The 23,857-nt window shown below is 31.5% G+C and overlaps 2 protein-coding genes across 2 annotated transcripts; one reads left to right on the top strand and one right to left on the bottom strand.

Annotated features, from left to right (window-relative positions):
* Positions 1-77: 77 nt before the first annotated feature.
* On the bottom strand, positions 78-4,928 carry LOC11434695 (ethylene receptor). Its single transcript, XM_024782852.2, has 7 exons — positions 4,775-4,928; positions 2,973-3,924; positions 2,492-2,860; positions 2,110-2,376; positions 1,880-2,007; positions 1,527-1,724; positions 78-680 (listed from the first exon to the last, which is right to left on the bottom strand). Exons 2-7 carry the CDS (start codon positions 3,879-3,881, stop codon positions 326-328), a joined length of 2,226 nt encoding a protein of 741 aa, XP_024638620.1. The 5' UTR covers positions 3,882-3,924; positions 4,775-4,928; the 3' UTR covers positions 78-325.
* A 6,028-nt stretch (positions 4,929-10,956) lies between these two features.
* On the top strand, positions 10,957-12,784 carry LOC11425716 (peroxidase 17). Its single transcript, XM_003605372.4, has 3 exons — positions 10,957-11,237; positions 11,453-11,644; positions 12,023-12,784. The coding sequence occupies exons 1-3, from the start codon at positions 11,019-11,021 to the stop codon at positions 12,641-12,643; spliced, it is 1,032 nt and encodes a 343-aa protein (XP_003605420.2). The 5' UTR covers positions 10,957-11,018; the 3' UTR covers positions 12,644-12,784.
* The last annotated feature ends 11,073 nt before the right edge of the window (positions 12,785-23,857 follow it).

Genomic DNA, 23,857 nt, shown 5'->3' with positions numbered 1-23,857 from the left:
TTTAATCCTACACCTTTTCAGTGTGAAAACCACCTCATGGTCTTAAATGAAAAAATCTATTAAAACAATAAGGATCATTAAAAATGAAATTTCACCACCACTTCAAATCATCAAAGGCCTGAACTGATACAAAAATGAAGAATATGTTTATATATGAACTTCGTTCACAAAAATGGATTTAACAATCCAGACTCAACAGTTGCCTAGAGCCTCCTTTACACCTTTTTATGTGAGTGCTTTGTTACATCATAAATTTGCATCTCTGCTATAATTCGATTTCGCTATGTACAACAAAAGTATTCATAATAGGCAACTATGATATAGTTTAAATTGTTTCAAACACAAACCGACGCTCCAAGAGTTCTGTTAAAACACCGTTCATTTTCTCAACAGAAACAGGTTTTAAAACTACGCCATTCACACCAGCTCTCAAACAGTTCTCTTTGGTCAACTTGTTTGTGTTTCCGGTAAGAGCAACTATAAGCGGTCTATCTTGACGTTTTGTGAACTTCTCTTGTATACGAACCGCTAATTCATAACCATCTAACCCTGCACAAACATCCATAAAGACGACTTTGTGTTCCAAAGAAACAACACGCAGGCATTCTTCGCTTGAGCTAACAGTTGTGACATCGCATCCTAAATGGATAAGAAGTCCCTTTGTCGCTGACCTGCTCACCCTGCATTACAAGTTTCATCATCAGTTATGAGAAAAGCAAGCAAAAAAAGTAAACACAGCAATTGGATCAGCCACTAAACAATTTTTGACTTCTGAGTTCCTTAGATTGCAAGTAGAAGGTGAATAACTGAATGAAGAATGCAAACATTATTGATATTTTCTTTTCTGGCTATAAAGTGAGTGTCAATGAACATATAAATTGTTAGATATAAATTCAGGTACCTCCACCTGGGACCTAGACCTTTCTTTTCGGATGCCTTGATATTATGGTATTAAAGCTTGTTACACCAACAACCACCACCACAACAAAGTCCTTTCTTGTTAAGTGGGGCCAAAAACATGGATCAAACTAAAGCCGTAATGTCCCATCAAGGACCATGCTAAAGACTTGTTTACTTTTAGGCAATGTTTTAAAAAGCAAACCAAACCGGACGGTTCGACATGTTAAACTGTGAGCCAGCATTCTCTACGGTTTGGTAATTTGAGCGATTCGAACATGGTTTTGTTCTGGTTCGAGCGGTTTAAAGTAGTTGAACTATGGCTAAGAGGTTTTGTCGGTTCAATGTTCAGTTCAGTTGTTAAACATTGCTTTTAAGGATTGAAAATTAAAAGTTTTAGCAGCTACACCTTGATGTATATAGACTTACCTAACATTGGACTAATAACAAGCAACACCAGCATTGTAATATCATGCTTTCAAGCACATAATTGGGACCAAAGTAGGGGCTTAGCATAAGAAATCAGCCTATGTTTACTTTTCTATAAAATCACCAGAATACTCAAATAACTAATAGGTGACATAGTATCAAATTTCTAAAATGAAGGTACTGAAAATATTGTTACTGACCCATTATCATCCATGACGAGAACTTTGAGACCAGAAATGTTTGTAGATCCATGATTTACTGAAGCTTTAGGTTTGTAAGGTAGTTTAAATTCATTTGGTCGGTCCGCGATTCCAAGTTTTACAATAAAAGTGACTGTACATCCTTTACCAATACCTTCACTTTCAATCCAAATATGCCCTTCCATGAGATTCACAAACCTGCTCACAATTTAAAGATACCGTACGCAATCAATAGAAAATCATAAATACCAATATTGAAGAGAGCAAATTCTAATTTTGTAAATATACTATAGCCCAAGGAATAGAAAACAAATTAATATGTTCATATCAGTAACTATAGAAGAATATAATACCTTTTACAAATTGCAAGGCCAAGCCCACTTCCAACAGGATTTTTTGTTCCTAATGTTTGGTTTTGTGCAAACTTAGTGAATAACTTTGGGATGTCTTGTGGATTGATTCCTGATCCTGAATCTTTTACCTATAATGTGGAAAAAAATATATATTCCACCTTCGAAATCAGATAAAAGAGGATACAATATACCAAAACAGAAGAAAATTAATCAAGCTTGACGAAACAAACCTGTACTCGCAAATAAAAGTGGCTATCACTTGGTACTGGTAGGAAATCAGGAAATCTAATATCTCGGAAGGATTCAGGCTTTACAACAACCACGGTGATGGAAATGCTGCCTTCTTTTGTGAACTTAACAGCATTACCAACAACATTGAGAAGAATTTGCATGAGACGCTTTTCATCACCAATTGCATGCACCGGCAAATCTGATGCGAAATGTAAAGTGAGTGACAGCTTTTTAACAGATGCAACAGGTTTAATCAAGTTAAGGACCTGCAATCAGAGTAACAAATCTAACAACATCAAGCTTTTGAAGAAACTCAAAGATCATAAGCTACTAGTCAGACTAATATAGTTGAATTTTTCGGGATTTATGCGAAAATTTTACCTCTCTAAACAATGAATGAAGGTTAAATGTTGATATTTCAAGTTGAAAACTGCCATCTTCAAGCCGTGAAAGATCCAAAACATCGTTGACGAGTGTAGCTAATAAATTGCTGCTTTTCAGTATTGTTTCCACCATTAGACGTTGCTCAGCAGTCAGATCTGTTTCCTGCATCAATGAAGAGAGTGCAATAATTGCATGCATCGGAGTTCTCATCTCGTGATTCATAACAGCCAAAAAGTCATTGCGAGCATGAATCGCAGTTTCTGCTTCTCTTCTTGCCATATCAAGTGCAACATTCTGCTCCATAAGTTGATCCCTTGCCCTCATCGACTCTTCTAAGATTGCAGCATGAGAAAGAGCAACAGCTACCTGGTGTAAAAACAGGTCCATGTAAAAGAATTTCCGTCAAATAAAAGTGAAGCAAACAACATGTAAAGAAATACGGGACAAAGGAAACTGAATAAAATGGCGAATTACTAACCTGATCAGCAACTACCTCGACGAGCTCTAACTCATGTACATGCCACTGTCTAGCACTATCAGATGGAAGCATCAAAACCATCAAAGCATAGCTTCTAGTTGAAACCTCAGGCCAATCATATATTTGAAAATTAGAAAGATTTAGGAGAGGAACCCGAATAGCAACTACTGCTCCAGGCATGTATTTTGCAGCATGAGGTCGTAATCTAGCAACTGGGCAATTCGATGAAATTTTAACTGCACGGTTGCTACTAAATACATGGTTGATCACAGGAAGATTAATAGGTACTGTATATCCAACAGGGTTCTGCTGTCGCAATGTGTAAGAAAGTTGAAGCTCCAAACCGGTACGTGTCGGCATCCATAACGCACATTCCTCTAACCCAAGAGTTCTACCAAGTTCAACAAGAGTCGTTTTCAGTATTGTATGTCTATCAAGAGTGCTTCTAATCTCATGAGTCAACATCCTAACATGTCGACCAGTTTCTTCCTGTGTACGAATCAAGCCCATTTCTCTATCGAGCTCTGCAGCCTTGTTCTTCAAAAATAATTCTCTAGTTTTAACACTTAATAGATCGGGAATAATATGTACAAGCATAAGGGCAGTGGCACACGATACCACAGCGGTTAAAACCTTGGCGGTGGTCATTACAATTGCTACGGTTCTTGTATGAATTGTGAAGGTCCATAAATTTATTAGATGTGTTGCTCCACATAGAACTATGAAGGCACCAAACTGAACAAGGACCCATCTATATGGAAATACTGCAGATTTCTTAACAAAGTAGATAAGCTCGAGTGGGATCGAGAAATAAGCAAGGGCAATGAAGAAATCTGATATGTATTGGTATTTCATCAATAAATCATCTGCTGGCCATTGTGGCTCAATACAATTGCAGGATTCCATCATGATTGAATTGAACCACTCAGCCAATTCGGCCGTAATCACATAACTACATTAAAGACGTAAAATTTAAGCATCAGTCACAGGAAATGGATCTTAAAAAACAATAATAATAGCCCCCGGTAATCCGGAGTTTGACCAAGATGTAAGTAACGTCTGATCAAGAATTGTTCCACCTAGAGTTGGAACTCGTATAATCCCGATCAATTTGACCTTTACTAAAGCTCATTAACCACTTGGCTAATGCAATTATCAATACGAATTCCCTCGAAACAATCATGACCATAGAACTAAAAAACCAGTAAAGACAATCTCATCTCATCTCAAATGAACATAGAAAGCAAAGTCAAAGAAACAAACAATCTTCAAAATATGGTCTTCCTCTGCACCCAATTACCACAAAGAACTACCATAAAAATAAAAGCTTACCTTTTTATTAATTAATTCTCATAAAACCAAAACAGTGTCTATTATTAACAACAAACAGATTATCAAAATCTCAAAATCCAGCAGCATTATCCCATTGCTAACTAAACCCCCCCAAAATCATAACACCCTTAATTTCATACAGCTATCAAAAACATTTGAGCTGCCCAACCTTAGAAAATAATTAAGATTAAAAATTAAACACTTTCATGAACCAAATTAGTATATGTAATTTAGCTTCCTAATACTCTAGCCTTTACTAATTATAATTACATGCTTCATAAAAATTAAAACAAATTTGCAAAAAAAATAGATGAATCAAATATAATTATGGGTATAAATTAATTAATAAAATAATATAAAAAAATTAACAAATTAAGGAGGAGGTGGAATAGTGAAATAAATTTAGAAATAAAATAGAAAAAAAGATTAAAAAAAAATAAAAAAAAGGTAAGAGTGATCTTGAAACTTACATGGAAATGAAATGAATATAATCTGCAAGAGAATAATGGAAGAAAACTGAAGGAAGAGACAGGAAAAGAAACGAATAGTGTTGCAGGAACAAGTTGTATAAAATAATAAAAGTATTGAATTAAATTATATAGTTTTATACTAATAAATAAATAGTAAAGTAATGCATGTGGTAGTCAAGTTCAATGCATTTGGGTGGGTCGAAAAGGGACGTTACCGCATATGACGGAGACACAAAACTAAACATATCTATCTAGGTATGTACTGTACTTTCTGATAATGTTACATAAAGTCTCAAATAGTCAAATTAGCTTGGAATAGCCGGATTGTAACATATCAAAACCGACAAAAACTGTATTAAAATGATGGGTTGAATCGTTCTTATTAGTCAACCTGAATGAGTGGTCCCTACCTCCACTGATGAGTATATAATCTAACTATTCCATTGGGACACGTTGAAAACATTAAGAATGTATCATCAACAAGGAGGCAGAAGACTCTCTCAACCCTAACCTTTCTCTAATGGCTTATTTAACAGGATCTTAATGGTCAACCACCAACTAATTAAATCAGGTACACATCTATTCTATTAATACTAAATGCTATAATTTGTGTCTAATGATCTATGGCTTAGTATTAGAATTATCAATCTGAACCGTCTGATATGATATCAACGGTTGGGATTTATTACAGCACCAAACTGTGTGTTTTTCTATATCAGCAAATCCTGGTCTAGAATAAATGCTACTCCAAGATTTTTGTTATTTTTTGTTTTAATAAATGGAAGATAGTAAATTGAGCATAATCGAACAAACTCTGTGTGGTCCAATTTTTAATTTTTTGTTTTGAAAAAATTAAATTAATCCATCCAAATTGGTATAGAGGATAATCGAATTTGACCTTGACGAGGAGCATGCTTCAAGGTCCTAAGCCAACACAACCGGATCAACCTAAATGGATTTCAATTTTATTCTTATATTTGATCGTCGCCCTTTTCTACTTTTTTTGGTTATTAATTTAAAAGTGACATGAGATATGACTCGAACATGTTTTTATAATTTTATTTTTAGAAGCAAACTACTCCCTCCGTCCTAAAATATAAGCAAAAAAATCTCATATTTTTTGTCTCAAAATATAAGAAAAAAGACTAATTTTTATGCTATTATTATGTTTTTTCAAACAAATCATCTTTTCCAATGTAAAATTAAATGCAAATTGCATTCAATTGGTTCTCCTTTTTATTTTTTCCATAATTTTTAACCAATGAGAATTATTTTTACATCTTTCCATGAAACTTATTCCAAGGAGAACACAAAAAATTATACCTCAAATCACTAAATGTTAGTTTTCTTAATAAGTGTGAATTACTGTTTTTTGCTTATAAATTAGGACGGAGGGAGTATGTTATATGGGAGAATGAGGGATTCTCTTACCCGTAAACAATGTACTATCAATAACACGACAAAGAAAAAACACATTTAGGCAACATTGTTTTTTAAGTAGGGACAATGATCATCTTATAAGTTGAATTTATTAGAGTTGAGTGTTAGATGTATAAATGTGTTCGAGCGCTCTGATCATTTAAATTACATTTTAGAATGAGATTCAAACTCATTAATATGATATTAAAGTCAAATTAAGAATTGCAAATGTCAAAATTGTATGTATGGCTCACATTAGATGTGAGAGTCGATGCTATATTGCACAAATTTTCAGGTTTTTTTTGAAAGTGAGTTAATTTTTTACTGTTTTTAAAAACATTATTGGTAAATTTTTAGATGCTTTGAAAATTGGTTGGATACCTGTACGTGTAGGTAAATTTTATTTAACATTTGAATTTAGTTTAAATTAACTAATATAAAGAGAAGTTCATATTCAACCAAACTTCAGGAGTATGATTGTGTTCACCAACATTGATTAATCCAAAATAATATAGGTTCAATTAAATTTTTAGTCCTTGTAATTATTCACAGTTTTGTTTTTAGTCCCTACAAAATAAAATCACATTGTTTAGACCCTGTGACATTTTTCTTAAGCATTTTAGGGACCAAAATTGCTGATAGAAATTTTTTACATGGACTAAAAGTGCTGATGGAAAAATTTATAGGGACTAAAAATGATGATGGAAAATTTTATAAGGACTTAAAAGTGTGATTTTATTTTGTAGGGACTAAAAACAAAACTGTGAATGTTTATAGGAACTAAAAACTTAATGATCCCAATAATATATTTGTACTGAAATTCGTCCAAAAATTTATATTTGACCATAATCAAACAACTTTACCCTAATTTTCAATGTTAGAAGTTGAATAAAATCACCAATTACAACTTACATGACATCGATAGTTGAACTTATCATTCACATCTTGCACTTTGTGTGTCTCCCATAATTTAATTTTTTATTATATATAAAAAAAAGAAGTTGAATTAGATCTAAATAGTAAAAAAATGAAAATTTCTTAAAAAGTTTAAAAATTATATTTTTCAGAGAAATTTCTTATATTTAAATGTTTAACTACTATAAGAAAATATACTAGCGAATTGTAACCAAAAAAAAAAAAATGCTAGCGAAACCTGTATTAGAGTGCAAGATACATCTAAAATAAAAAACAGCTGTCATTGCTTCTTCTTGTGTCACTCAAATGTTATTTCAGGTTTACATCACTTTTAGTAAGGGAAGGGTGTGGCCTATGTGCCAAAGTATGTCCTACAGATGGAAGCAGTGGCATATCTATATTTGCCACATCTGCATTTAACTGCCGCGGAAATTAACTGACGGTTGTTAATTAGCGGTGATTAATTTTCGCTGATTTTTTCTTCTTCTTCTAGCACCTTAACCCACGTGTGGATCCGGTGCAACTCAACAGTTGGAGGGGTGTCCCCCCCCCTTGAACTCGTCACTTAAGTGTGAATCATTTAACCAATCCCTGAATAACTATATGTTACTTTAATCCAACATATGAATAGAGGGATTCAAAGAATCCTAACCGCTGCTAACATTCTGCAATCAAAATCAGGTTACTACTTCACTAGTGCTAGTTAGAACGACAATCCCTGTTGATACGACACTCACTTATCACTTTATTACTTGGTAAGGATTTGATACGGTTGCTGAAATTTTTCAAGAAATTTTTGGCACCGCCGCTGGTAGTGTTTATATTTTCAATGAGGCAATTTGTTGTACTTATTTATATTTGTTTTTATTTTAGTTATTTTATTTTTGTCCTTTCATTACAAAAATATTTACCGTGATTCAGCCATACTAAAAACTTTGTTTAGTTTGTTTCATACCGTTCAAGTATTATGCTACTAGATCCCGACATAAAAAAAACTGAAAATAGAACTTATGAAAGTTCCTCAAATTGCTAGAGAAAGGACCAATCACACTGAAATCATTCCAATTCAAGAATATTTATCTAACGAGTCAGAAATGAGAGACGAGAATCCACCTATCACTTTACGAGACTATGGGAGGCTGGAAAACTTGGATGAAGTATCTCTTGGGTTCTAACCTGCAAACCCAGTAATGTTCAGACATGATACAATTCTTCACAACTAGGTTGAAACCCAACAACATCCATGTTGTTGGACGCATCACCCGGAGGAACAATGAAGATCAAAACTGTGGAAGAAATCAAGGTACTCATTGAAAACATGGTCCAAAATGATTATTAACCCTAACTGATGATATAATAAACCGAATAAGTATGCAACAAGCTAATCAAACATTTCAATAAAATATGCTTGCGATCAACAAACTGTTGGGAATCAAGCTGGAAACCATCTCCAAACAGTTGGAAGTAGCATAATTAACAACTAACGGGATAGGATGCATTTTTGTGAAAAGCCATACCCCTCGGGAAGCTGTCTGCCTACTAAATTAAGTTTGATTCTCCTCAATGTCAATTTAGATGGACTAATTTAACTTCTTTAAAAAAATATATATATAGAGAATATACCTTGATGTTTTTGTTTTTTTGTTTGTTTGTCTTTTTTTGTTTTAAAAAGAATGTCAAATGCATCTAAAGGTCCTTTAAATTTTTCGTTTTTGTCAAAGTGGTCCTTTAAGTTTCAAAAGTCCCAAACAAATCCTTTTAATTTTTGGATCGTTTCAAACAAGTCGTATTGTAGATAGCATAGTTGGTAATTGCTTCCTTGAACTCATATTTGGTACCAAATCTGGCTCCTAACACCCACTTAAAACTAGTCATCTTTTTAGGCATGGTAAATGGCAGATAATGCTCTTTGTTGCTATCATCTGAATCATCACCATCATCCTTTAAAAGGACTTGTTTAAAACGATTCAAAAACTAAAAGGACTTGTTTGAGACTTTTGAAACTTAAAAACTTGTTTGGGATTTTTGAAACTTAAAGGACCACTTTAAAAATAACGAAAAAAACTTAAAGGATCTTTAGATGCATTGGACCTAGAAAGCGTTGAACCATAACTTATACTCCCTCCGTCCTTATATATAAGACCCTTTTGCCAAAATCACGGGAATTAAGATAGTGAATATTTGTATTAAAGTTGTTTGTAATCACTATTGTTTTTACAATTTTATCCTTTAAGAAAGAAGGTTAGTTTATGTTTTCAACATGTTATTTATTGTTGATTGAAGAAAAAAATGTATAATAAATAGGGGCATGTATGTAAAGAAATAATTAATGTAGTTGGAAATAACAAAGGAGTCTTATAAAAAGGGACAAAAAAATTCTCAAAAGGATGTTATAATTAGGGACGGAGGGAGTAGATAGGATAGCGTGATATATTCATACACAAGCGATAAGTTTTTTTTAAGGGGTCATCCCAATAAAATATTCGTCCATTCAGTCAATGGTAATTTCAGTATGTACACTGCTCATAGACAAATATGCTATGGTCAAGTAGAATTCAATTCCAAAAGAAAATCTTATTGGTCAAAATTATTCGTCCTTACACATGGCCTATAGATCATTTTAACCAATAAGATTTGGAAATTGTGTAAGGTTAATTTTTTTTTTTCTTTCTGAAATTTAAGTAGCAAAAATGAATTAAATGAAAATTTAATATTTATGAAACTAAAAAAAAAGTTTGTCGTTTTTCTTTTTGAGGGAATTGAGGGAAGATTGTCAATTAATTTAAAATCAAGATTAATGAATTTACTAAACAAATTGATGAGAATATAATTGGTAAACTTATTCAATTATTTGTCGTTTTTCTTAATCCATGTAAAATAAATTTCTTATTAAAAATGAATATTAATTTAAATAATTAACAAATTTAAAATTTAAAATAATTATTATTAAAAATATATTATAAAATTAAAATACTAATTATTAATTTATTGACATTAGAATCTTTCAAAATAAAACTATTATCAAAAGGTCAAAAAAATGAAAATTAATTTAAATTATTAAATAATTAAATATAATTTTCTTTTAAAGGTATTTATGTCATTTAATTATGAAATACATCATAAACTCATTTGACTTATCTAAAATATATAATAGAATTCTTTATTTTCTAAAAAATAGAATTATTAATTTAACTTTATCCTTAGACGAAATAGACATCAAGCGACCCTTAACAAAATACAAGATACATTTGATCTGCTATAAAATGAACGACAAAACATGAAAGCTCCAGTTATACATCGTTTGATTTGTAAAATTGGTTCAAGAACATGACAAACCAAAGGCATGAGACAAGACAAAAACTGAAATTATTGTCCTTCATTAAACCACATCATAATTATTTGTCCCACGTATAAGTTATCCAAAATAACATTTTATCCACAAAAAATCATATAAAACAAAAAATTATTCATACCATAAAAGTTTATCCTGTGCTATTTTGTATAAGGTTCTGATATTTTGTCTTACGTTGTTGTTCTGTCTTATATTTAACATATCAAATGCATCCATAAACAACTTAGTATTTCAAATGAAATAATTTATTGATCTAATTGGTATATACAAGTAACCTTAGATGGAAAACTAAAAAGAATCATAGGGAGTAACCAATTATTTAATTTTATATTTTGACTAAGAAAATAAGCATTAATTATGACACATTTTAGTCAACAAAATTATTATATTCCATAACCCCTCAAAAGATTTTTTTTATTACTATATGCCATAAAGTTACGAGCCACTCACTCTCTTTTTCTTCTTCTACCACTATAAATATCCACCGAATCAAAGTGGGAAGTAACAAAATCCACAAACTTTGTAGTCTACCTGTCTCTTCTTTCCACTCACACAAACATGTTTCAAGACAAAACTAAAATTACCATGCTTATGTTTCTGATCTTCATCATAAACATAATCATAGTAACATCAACAGATCTTCGACCTGGGTATTACTCAAAAACATGTCCACAAGCTGAAACAACTGTGAGAGATGTTATGAGAAATGCTCTTAAAAAAGAACCAAGAAGTGTTGCCTCTGTTATGAGATTTCAATTTCATGATTGCTTTGTTAATGTATGTTCTCTCTTTACCTTTCTTATACCATCAAAATTCAATATTTTCAATCAGTTGTTTTTTAGATTTATGTATATCTTTTTAATCGCTACAAATATTTTGTCACATAATTGCAATAAATATTTTTAGTTAGACATAAAATTTAAAATATGTTGACCCAAAATTATTTATAAAATTATTTTTCTTTGGTTGAATGAGTTGATTAATTTGTGAAGGGGTGTGATGGTTCTGTGTTGCTTGATGATACACCAACTATGCTTGGAGAAAAATTGGCTCTTTCAAATATAAATTCACTTAGATCATTTGAAGTTGTTGATGAGGTTAAGGAGGCATTAGAGAAAGCTTGTCCTGGAGTTGTTTCTTGTGCTGATATCATTATTATGGCTTCTAGAGATGCTGTAGCACTGGTTTGTATTTCTCTCTATCCTTCAATTCTTTTACTTTTATGATTAATGAACATGATTTTTTTCTTCTTCTTAATGAATTTGACTCTTTTTTTATTGTTTTTTTTATTTACTCGATTTGATTTAAAAATAAATATATATGACTCTTCTAGAAAATCAATTTTTTAATCTCAACCGTCTGATCTCGAATTAAAAGACGGGTTCTTTTAAATTTTATTTTGTTATTGTGTAATCTGAGCCATCCGATCTCAAATTAATGACTCAGATTGTTTACTGTGCGATCCAGATCCTTATTGAGGCTGCATATTCAAATTTACTCTTTTTTTTTTTTATTTTTTTTTTATTTTTTTTTTTTTTTTTTTTTTATCACTTTCATTACAGACAGGAGGACCTGATTGGGAAGTGAGGTTAGGAAGATTGGACAGCCTAACAGCAAGTCAAGATAACTCAAGTAATATCATGCCAAGTCCAAGAACTAATGCTACCGCTCTCATTACTCTCTTCCAAAAATACAACCTCAGTGTCAAAGACCTTGTAGCACTCTCAGGATCACACTCTATCGGCAAAGCTCGTTGTTTCTCAATCATGTTTCGGCTATACAATCAATCCGGTAGCGGAAAGCCTGACCCTGCAATTGATCATGTATTTAGGGCAGAGCTTGACAAGCTATGTCCTCGAGATGTTGATCAAAATAAGACAGGAAACCTTGATGCAACTCCTGTGATTTTCGATAACCAATATTTCAAGGACTTGGTTGGTGGAAGAGGATTTCTCAACTCTGATCAAACACTTTTCACTTTTCCTCAAACAAAGGGGTTTGTGAGTTTGTTTAGCGAAGATCAAAGCGAGTTTTTCAAAGCATTTGTTGAAGGAATGTTGAAATTGGGTGATTTGCAGTCCGATAAGCCCGGTGAAGTCAGGAAGAATTGCAGAGTTGTCAATGCTCGTCCTGCTCATATCATGTCTGAAGACAAGATGAAGAATAGCGATCTATCGGTATAAATTACGTGGTTTTATTCAAAGACTTTGGATTAATAAGACGCTATTCTAATTTTCAATTCTTGAAACAAATCTATGAAAAATTCAATGTATCGCGTCATTGCGAATTTTAGTATATGAAGCATCTCATCCCAATTAATAAGATATGCAAGTCTTGCAAAACTTTTTTAGTTGTCATGCTTCCAAATAGCTTTATTTTCATTATTCCTTATCTAATAGAAAATGACTAAACCTTTTTTATACCAAGCTCTAGGAGGTTGTTTGAGTCGGTAAAGAGTTCGTTTCAATTTGAAACCTAATCCGGGTGTTAAAAGTTTTCAAAATTGGGAGGTCTTTTAACATAACCGGTGCATGATCGTAACTGCCTCTGATACCACTTGTTAGTTAGTATGGCTATCTGTGATCTAGAAGGGGTTGAATAGATTGACTTATTTTAACGTAGCGGAAACACAATTTTTAAACTTTTTTGAAACTATGTGCTAACGAATCGATTGTACAACGCAAACCAATGAGATGTATACAAAGCAAATATTTCAAAAATAAGTAGCTATTCAAATAACCAATACACTAATTGATTTGAATAATCAACTAGGGCTTTGTTTATTTGATAAAATAAATCAATGATCAAATTAGACCATTTTGTGCAAAGGTATATCAAATTAAATACACAAACATGTGTATAACAATAATTTTGCCCGTAGCTACATAATTTATGAACAAAGTATTGTAAAAGTATTTTGTTGACGTTTTATGAAAGTAAACTGAAACATGATAGATAAAGTTGTGCTCAAAATTGAATTTTAGTAACTATTACTCATATGTTTCCTCTTAATCAATTGTATATTTTTATGTCTCAGATATAACTCCACCTATCCTTTAGCATACACCTCCAATATCTCTGGTTAACGATGCGAGATCTATCGAACCAACTGACTTCTGATGAGGTGGTGGCAAAACAACTAATTGTTTTAATGACATAAGTGCAAATAGTTATATATGAATATAGACCTACCCGTTATCTCTATGCGATAACACCTATACATAATTTAAACCATGTCCTTTAGATAGTCAGGCTGACTAGGCTCAAACTAAATCAAAAGACCAATTGCAAAATAGTACATCATCGATTCATCGACAAAACATTAAGAACGAATTTAAACTAAAGATTACATTGAATGCAAAAATCATATACAACCAGCCAGATTAAGAGTACTACATGGTTCCTGGATATTTAAATCAGACACCAACACACAAGATAGTTTAGATACCCATGATATGCATAACTAACATAAGATAGTTGATAGATATTGGAGAAGCATCACCAAGCTTGATTCCAAGCTTCCTAGCCCCTACAATACATGGCGACTCATACTCTTTGACCTCTGTCTCTCTCTATTTTGGTTCAGCTTACAGTGATTCAATCTCACCGAAATGACGTACACCTTTATTTATAGAGGTTTTGAAATGTTAAGTTCACTATGCAAAATAAGGCTTTCCTAGCAAATCGAGGTTTCTTCTTTGGAGGGAAAAACCAGTTGTCTTATGATATTTTCTGGAACCACGTTAGTTTGTAAGGCGACCATCAAACCACCTTAAACTTTTCCTTCTAGAAATCTCTGTATTGGCTCACTTTCACCTCGCTCAACTCGCCTAGCGAATCAGGATTTTCATCAGATGTCTATGTGATGCTCTGCTTGGTTCGTCGCTCGTGTGCTTGCCTTACTTTTCCCCACAATGGTGTAGTCATGTCAAAACCTATAAAAAGAAATAGGAAACAAACGAAATAGCTTTCTGGCATAGTTTACATATATAAACGATATTTATATAAAATTGGTATTTTTTTGCATTGCATTACTTGCAAAACAAGTCGATAAATACCATGGAAAATACAGTAATTTGACACTTATCAACTCTCCCCAACTTAAAATTTTGGGTGACCTCAAACAAAAGTCCTCAAAAAGATATTTTTACCCTGCATAATTGATTGAAGGAGGACAATGATTCACCAGGTTTCTAGGGAATCAATCTATCTTGGTACCGTTTGGCCCGATTTTTTTTTTTTTTTTTTTTCAGCTTCTCTACATTTTTAAGGAGAAGCTAGGCCAAACACAATATCAATAAAGTACCTTCGAAAAAAAGTACTTTTTTTAGAATGCATAAAATTGAATGGAATGAGCTTTAACAAAAAGTTGTTGAATGCTACTTCAAAAAACTACTTCTCCGTAAATTATTTCACAAGCACCTCTCTTCAACTCACGCAGACAATCTTTTCTTTTATTTTATTTTTTAATATTATTTTTAAATTTGTTTTTGTCTTCCATTTTTTTTAACCGGTCCATATAATTTTTTTAAAGGAGGATCAATTTAATTTTATTATCTATTTTTGAACGAATTTTATTATCTTTTTATCACTTATATATTTAATTTTAATATCGTTTAATTATCACAACCTCACAAATATTTTTATTCATGCTGTCATTGAATGACACCAAATATTTTTATTCCCTTTCTTCAACCTCACAAATACACACACACACACGTTAGCGTTTAGAGTAATATTTTATGTCCGTATGTCTGTTTTTTTTGTTACGCTAATGCATATAATTTTTTTTTTTGTGTTGCGTAATGCGCACAATTATTATTTTTATAAAATTTTGATTTTAATCAAAAGTACAAGTATAGATGCCTAAAGAAATTTTACTTATATATTTTACACATTTATATTGTATCAAACTATGCATATCTTTTTCTTATTAAAAAAACTAAACATATCTTTTTCAATGACACCAACAATGTAACAAATATAATACCATATAATATAAATTCTTATATTTTTAAATGACACCAAAAATATGATATTCTTATAACAAAATTTGTTATACAATATAATTGAAAGAAAAAAAAAAAACAATTCTCTAGCTTAGCTCAGTTGATATAGACAATGTATAAATATATGCAAGGTCGCGGGTTCGAACCTCAGACACCACAAAAAAAATAATAAATTCAATATTAAAGAGCTTTATTTTAATTTTGTTTTAAAGTAGTTTTTAGACCGAAAAAAATCCTGACCAAACGGTACCTTTAAAAGAAACGATTAATAATGCATGATTCAAAAGTTAATTGTACAAACAAGTCTTATGTTTACCATTAGCCTATAATAAGACCATGAATGTGAACTTTGTCCAAAACACATTATTCATTCATACATTCCAAGTTAATAACATAATTAATAATGAATCACAACTAATTAACACACTTTTTTTTTATAAGTAAATAATAAAATTGAAGAACATATGTGGACTTGAGCTCACATCCAAAAATTATGCTAACATCCTGATCAAGTTAGACATTCATATAAGCATATTAATTTGAAAGCATTAAAGCATAGATCACTAAGGCTTTTGAGGGTTGTAATGGAGCTTGGTTACAAAAGAAGTGTCATTTGTATGAGCATTTGAATCAAAATGGTCTTGGTATAGAGGCGCATTCACACATTTAATATTTTACAAGAAATAAAACTATCACGATCACAAATCTCCTATTTTACAATCCCTTTATCATATAAATATTTGTAATAAACTATCTTTGACAACTTATTTTCTTTTCTTTTCTTTTTCTTTTCTTTTTCAATATTCTATTTCCTTTTTCTTTTCATTATTCTAATTGTTGTCAAGATAGTATTTTAAAAATTCATCATGTTGCTTGACCTACATGTAACCCTCCTTTCTCTTTCCAACTTGAACAAAACTATAGAATTAAATTAGTGCTCCTATATCCTAAGACAAGGGACATAATTTAAATTCAAAGATGAAGGTTCAGGGTTTCATGTTCAAGAAAAATATCAAAATCTGCTTGATGGATCAGTTCTGAACTTAATTTGGAAAACAACGCAAGTTCGCTAGGCGCACAAGGCTTGCCTAGCGAATATGGTAGTATAGAACCGACGGAGATTCTTTCATCGTGGAACAGAGGGGTTATTAAATACTCTCTACTCACATGGTATGCTATATTTGGTCTAGTAGTAGTACTCAAAATAAAAAATATGTCTTGATCCTTTTTATGCTTTCATACATTTCAAAATAACTGCAAGCGACCGAGTTAAAACAAATAATTGCCGGTCACCTTTGCATATATTAAAACATGGAAAGCTTCCTCACATTTAGGTTGGTTCAAGAGTTTCAAAATCAGAAAGCGTTATTGTGGAGCAATGGATGCAATGACTTTGTGCAATGTACAAGTTTCACATTCAATTTATCATTCAAGAAAAGCAATAAACATGTACCCTGGCTTTGCACAATTCTTTCAAAGTTGTTATCATCATCACTCATCATGCATTTTCTGCTAATTCACTTAGAAACCTTGGGCAATTGGGGCTTTCACATTCATTCATTCACGTAACCATAGACTAAGATATTTCACTCACAACAAACTACTCAAATGTTGTTCATAAAGGAAGATGCGGCAAGTGTTTGTGTTATTGAGAGGTTACCTTTCACTCATTCAACTTTGCAACAACATTGTTTCTTGAGTAAACCACAATTAGTTCCTAACTTTGTAGGTTACACTCAAAATAGGTATATGATATTATGAATATTTCAACAAGGTCTGTGACTCTATTCAACTGTCGAGTTGGTCATGATGTCAAAAGGACTAATATGAGTAAAATTTGTTAGTATAGGACCTTTTTGAAATATTTATAATTTCAAAGATATATTAAACTGCCAAGTAAGATTAAATATGTTTTTGTAATAGTGGGTCCCAATTTTTTTAGAGTTAAATATGTTTTTTGTCCTTACATTTTGAGTGACTTTGAAGAATAATCCTTATTATTTAAGGGATTTTAAAAACATTTATTGAAATGTAAGGACTATTTTTCAAAGTCACGCAAAATGTATGGACCAAAAACATATTTAACCTTAAAATAATTGAGACTAACTAACCTTAAAATAATTATTAGTCAGACATAAATTTTTTTTTTTTTTGGTCAAGAGTCAGACATAAAATTTAAAATATGTAAAGCGTGCTAATTTTTTTTATAAATGAAATAATGATAGGAATTAAAATATATTTATTTTTATTTATAAAATTATTTTTCTTTGTTTGAATGAGTTGTTTAATTTGTGAACACCAACCATGCTTGGAGAGAAATTGGCCCTTTCAAATATAAATTCACTTAGATCATTTGAAGTTGTTGATGAGGAGGAAGCATTAGAGAAAATTATTTTTCTTTGTTTGAATGAGTTATTTTATTTTATCATTTAAAGAGAATTAATTTCTGATGATCTAAGTAAGTATCTTATTCATCCTATTCATGCTGCTTTCTAAGGATGAATTGTTGTGTATATTTCAAAATATAATATTTGCATTCAAAATTTGTTGATATTTTAGAGATGAGCCAGCCCTAACAACTTATAAACATGCATCATGCCATGTCTTTGTTCATGACATAAACTTTACTTACATTAAACAATATTTTTCTGTATTCACATTTTAAATAAAAATTTCACTATTAAGATATCTATATGATATGTCTATTTTATGATTTCTAAAACATCACCAACCTTTTCTGTGTTTCTCCAACGAATTTTGGTTGAGAAGGAAGAAAGTCTATCACACATATCATGTGGTAAATAAATGTTGTCTTTTACTAGTGAAACTATTTGCTAAACTGTTATAGATCTAATGTGTACTCAAATGTCAAATTTTGCATCTTTTTTGGTTGAATTTTTTAGACGCATTATTGAGACAGAAATGGATTTTGCGAAGTTTTCAATCTCAACCGTCACAACTCAAATTAAAGGATGAGATCATTTAAAATTGATTTTGTTATTCTGTAATATGAGCTTTCCGATCTCAGATTAATGGCTAAGATCATTTACTGCGTGGAGAGAATCGGGATCCTTATTAAGACTGCATATGCAAATGTACTAATTTTTTTTCATGTTATTACAGACAGGAGGACCATATTGGGAGGTGAAGTTAGGAAGATTAGACAGCTTAACAGCAAGTCAAGAAGACTCAGACAATATCATGCCAAGTCCAACATCAAATGCAACCACTCTCATTACTCTCTTCCAAAGATTCAACCTAACTGTCAAAGACCTTGTAGCACTCTCGAGATCTCACTCTATCGGCAAAGCTCGTTGTCTTTCGATAATGACTAGGCTATACAATCAATGAGGCAGCGAAAAACCTGACCCGACAATTGATCCTGGTTTTAAAGCTGAGCTTGACAAGCAATGTCCACTAGATGTTGATCAAAACAAGACATTGAACCTTGATTCAACTCCGTTCGTTTTTGATAACCAATATTTCAAGAATAGTGAGCAATCAATATAAATTACATGCTTGTATTCAAATACTTTGAATTAATAAGACGATATTCTAATTTTCAATCTTTATAACAAAATAAATATATCGAGTCATGGCTAATTTTAGTATATGAAGCATCTCATCCCAATTAACAAGATATGCAAGTCTTGCAAAACTTTTGTAAATAGACTTCTTTTTTTTTTATTCCAAATTTCAAATATATGAATTGTTGGATTGTTGTGTTCAGTTGTAAAAAATTTGGCCTATAAATGTTAAAACGGAGCGAAGAGGATGCAGTTACTTCAGATCCAAGTAATTTACTATGGAAACTATTACAGGTGTAACTTAATCAAATCCTTTGTTATTCAACAATTCTGATTTCAACAAACCCATTGAGTCTCTTGCAAAGCTCTAGACTTGATTTAAATTTTTTCTTTATCTTCTCAAAGCTTTTGAGTTTTGACCCAATTGATCCTTTGAGGGAGCATTAATGGACACTAAAAAAACTTATTTTGGTGTAACATTTTTTCTTTCAATTTTATATTAAAGTTAATTATGTGTATCATTTTATTTTTTCTTGTCAATACATGCGGAAAGACCAACACTTTAGTGTTTGTCTTGTCACCATTGTCTATAAAGATAGAAATTTATATGTATACACTACGTAAACTTTTTTTACATAAGTTCATAAAATATTTCTACAAATATTTATTTGGTTCTAATCAGTGAAAAATAATTACACCAAAATAATAAACATATCTTAGATGATTAGCTGTAACTACTTTTGAAATTTGATTTTTGTTTGGTTACAACACACTTATGTTCTGGTGCTTTATTTTTTTTTAATTTTTAATTTTATCTTTTCTATCCTTTCAATCTTAGCACTTCTTGTACTTTTATTGTTTTGTTTAATATTGTTTTAGACTGGGCATCATCCCACCTCATTGGCCCAATATGTGATAGAATGTTAACCCACAATCTTAACCACTCAGGGCAACATGAGAAGGGATCATGTGCGCCTCACCGCATAGAGGCACACACCTCATGTGATAGAATGTTATCGGAATTGATTTAGAAGCGTAACGACGATTAGAAAATCCTTGAATCCCCTATTTTGTCTTTGCTCAAATTAAAGAGGTTAGTTATTAGTTTATTATGTGTCTTTTGATTTAAGAAAGTAGAATATGACCCTATGATAAAGCAGTGGAAGTTTTAGTTTCATATCACTGCAATTTAACCAATTATAATTGCGGCGTTTCCTTAAAATTGAGTCGAAACCCTAAATTCATACTTAGATTCAATTAGAAGAATTTTGGTAAGAAACTAACCAATTTACCTATGTCTTATTTGGACGGAAGTAGGATCGTCAATCCTATAATCCACCTAGAGATCAGTTTCATCGTTGGTTTGAAAAAGTATTAGAAACAAACATATACAAATTAAATCAGACACTTGAATCATAAACTGAATAAAAAACTTCATAAATTGAATCCAACAAATAAGAAGAGGTTCATCATGGAACCCTAGTCAATAGAGGTTTAGTTGGACATGGCAACAAACATCATTACAAAACAATATAAAAACATACCCTAGAGAGGACAAGAGGAGGAGGGAGATCCTCTTCCTTCAAGCTCTGATGCTTGACCCTTGCTTTATGAATGAACCAAATAGTGTGCAAGGGTCTCTATTTATAGTGCATAAATACTTACGGGTTAAGAGAAGAAAAATGGGATTTTCCCCCCACCAAATCAGCTTGGAAAACAAGCAAACAACACTTTCTGCCCGCTGCCATGTGCAGGGTACTTGGGATGACACATTGGGGAGATTGGTGCGATATCCAAGGTTGCCTCATGCCCACGAGTGCATGGGCCAGTAGCGCCAATGCGAATTTTGCAGCTTATGTCCTTTTATCTAGCATTTTTCTGTCTTGAAATGACTTAAAACTTGGAATGAATTTTCCCTAACTTGTGTTGCCTTCAAAAACCTTCTAAAAATCATAGTTCTTTATTCTTCATATCCTCGATCCTTCACATGATGTCTTGTTTTTCCGATTTACATAATTTCTCACTAGAAAGAATCAAAACACCTATGAAGTTGTATAATTTAGAATAAAAGTGAATTACAATGACTCGAATGAAAACAATACAAAATGTTCTTCAAACCATGGACAACTTCTCTAAATGATCTCTTATTTTCCTTCAAATGGAAAGAAAATAACTAAAAACATAGTCTAAAATATCATATGATACTCCATCATCACAACCCCAAACTTACCCTACATAATTGATTGAATGCAAACAATGATTCCCCAAGTTTCTAGTGAATCAATCTATTCTGAAAGAAATGATTAATAATGCATGATTCAAAAGTGAATTCCATAGACAAGTCTTATGTTTACCATTCACATGGAATAAGACCATGAATATCGACTTTGTGCAAAACACATTATTCATTTCATACATTCCAACAACTATGCTAACATCCTGATCAAGTTAGGCCTTCATTCATCAAAGCATAGATCACTAACGTTTTTTGAGGGTTTTAATGGAGTCTGGTTACAAAAGAAGTGTCATTTGTATGAGCATGTAATCAATGCATTGGAAATCAAAATATTTGATTTTTTGAAAAATAATTACTTATTTTAAAATGCTTAAAGAGTGTCCTCGTTAACAAGACTTAAACATAAGAGGACACTACCAAAAAAAATATAAGAGGGGAGAGGAGTGTAATTTAAGGGGAGGTGAGTGTAATTTATTCTAGTTTTATATATTTTATTTAACAAATATTAATATGGGTTTTTCTAACCTATCCTATTCAACATTCAGGCCCGACCTTGGGAAAGTGCAAGGTGCTCAACCAAGCCGGACCTCCAAAACTTATGGATCTAAAAAAAATTAATTCTAATATTCACCCCATTTAAATTAATATATATATATATATATATATATATATATATATATATATATATATATTACTTCTTTTTCTTACTTTAGTACATGAGTTTTTTCTAAACTCTAGTTCTTTTTTAACATAAATTTTATGCTATCAAACCACCCTCAACTTGTATAATCACTTAATCAGTCAATTTAGAAAGTTATTTCATTGAAATAATCACAACAATCATTTCTTTTTCGCATAAACCATTCGTTTTCCCCTTTCCCACGACGGAGGAGTGACAATCCGAATGACACCGTCAGGTAAATTTCATCTCTTTTTCACTTTATTTTATTTTATTTCGTTTCATGTTTAGAAGTTCTTCTGATTTGCTTTAGCTAGGGCGGCCTGTTTTTGGGCTAGTCACCATATTTTTGATTCTTATCCTTCTTGTATTGAACATTGGTTAATTAATGATAATAGTTAACTTTGCTTTGGTAAAAAATAAAAAAAAAGTTCTTCTAATTTTGATTTTTAGTGAAGTTACAAAAAAATTGCATTTTTATTCTAGTGGGGCCTATTTAAAAAAAGAACAGTACCTCATATTTAATATAAACTGCCCTGACAACATTGCATATGTTAAGGTACAATAAATGTACCACTTTAATTAATATAAATTGTTTCATTAATTAGTTTTTTTTTTAAAAATGATGTTTTTCTCTCTCCAATTGACAATTACATTTAATTTTTGCAAAATTTATTTTTTGTTCTCTTCCTAAGAAAATGGTATGTTTCATACAGGAAATAAAATTATTGTCCTTTCAAAAAATGAAATATAATTACCGTCAATTAGGCATGGCAATGGGGCGGGATGGGAACGAGTTTTGTCTTCCCCATCCCCATCCTCTACTCCCATATACTTACCCGTTACCCCACCCATACCCAACGGGAATGAGAAATTGAATCACATCTCCGTCCCCAATGGATTCGGGTATTCCCACCTCATCCCCATCCCCGCAGTGAATCAATTTTTTTTTTAATAAAAGCGTTTTTTTTTTAAGCTTCAATGGTAATATTGCAATGCATTATCCAAGAATTTGTGCTCATTTTAACATTTCCTTACCGAATAATTTGGTTGCTCCTTTAACCATCAACGAAAGTTCTTATATCATGATAGTTATCAAACCAAATAACATGACATATCATTATCAACCTCCTCAACACAAATAAAAACAAAAACATGATCTTTCTACATTCGGGTAGGGTTTGGGTATGAGTTCGGGGCGGGTACATATATCCCCGTTACCCGTCCCGTACCTGTATTATGAAATCGGGGAAAATTCAAACCCAGTCAAATCGGGGAAAACCCGTCAAATCGGGATTGATTTGGGCGGGTACCCTTGGACACAGATTTTGTTGTCATGCATACCGTCAATGTTATATGATTATGTCTATGTAAATAAATAAAACGTGCTATATCAATATAATAACGAAAATCCAAAAAAAAAAGTAGGGTTTGTCAAAAAAATCCAAAAATAATAGGGTTGGTCAAAAAAAGATATCCAAAAATAATAGGGTGAAATATGTTTTTAGTCCTTACAAAATTATAACATTTTAAGGTTTGTTCTTAAAAAAAAATTAATTCACCTTTAGTCCCTATTTGCATTTTACAGGGACTATTTTGGAGGACTAAAAATATCCATTTTATAGGAACTATTTTTACAAACTACAATATTATGGAGGATTAAAATTGCCATTATATTTTTATAGAAACTAAATTTGAAAACTTGTGATTTTGTAAGAACTAAAAACATATTTAACCCTTTATAATAAAACCTTTCAAAAAACAAATAATACTAAGAGAATAATCCAACTAAGTTTTCTTTTTTTAGTATTTATGTTAGGATCAAATCTAAAGGCAATCTCATATATCAACTAAAAAAGCAATTTCATATCATTGATTTTATATGCTGAAGAAAATATCCTATCAAATTCCTTTAAAAAAATATTGGATCAAATTAATGGCTGAGT

This window comes from Medicago truncatula, chromosome 4, assembly GCF_003473485.1.
Source record: "Medicago truncatula cultivar Jemalong A17 chromosome 4, MtrunA17r5.0-ANR, whole genome shotgun sequence".
Taxonomy (NCBI): Eukaryota; Viridiplantae; Streptophyta; class Magnoliopsida; order Fabales; family Fabaceae; genus Medicago; species Medicago truncatula.
Note: the sequence above shows the minus strand (reverse complement) of the source record. Positions and strands in the feature narration are given on the sequence as shown.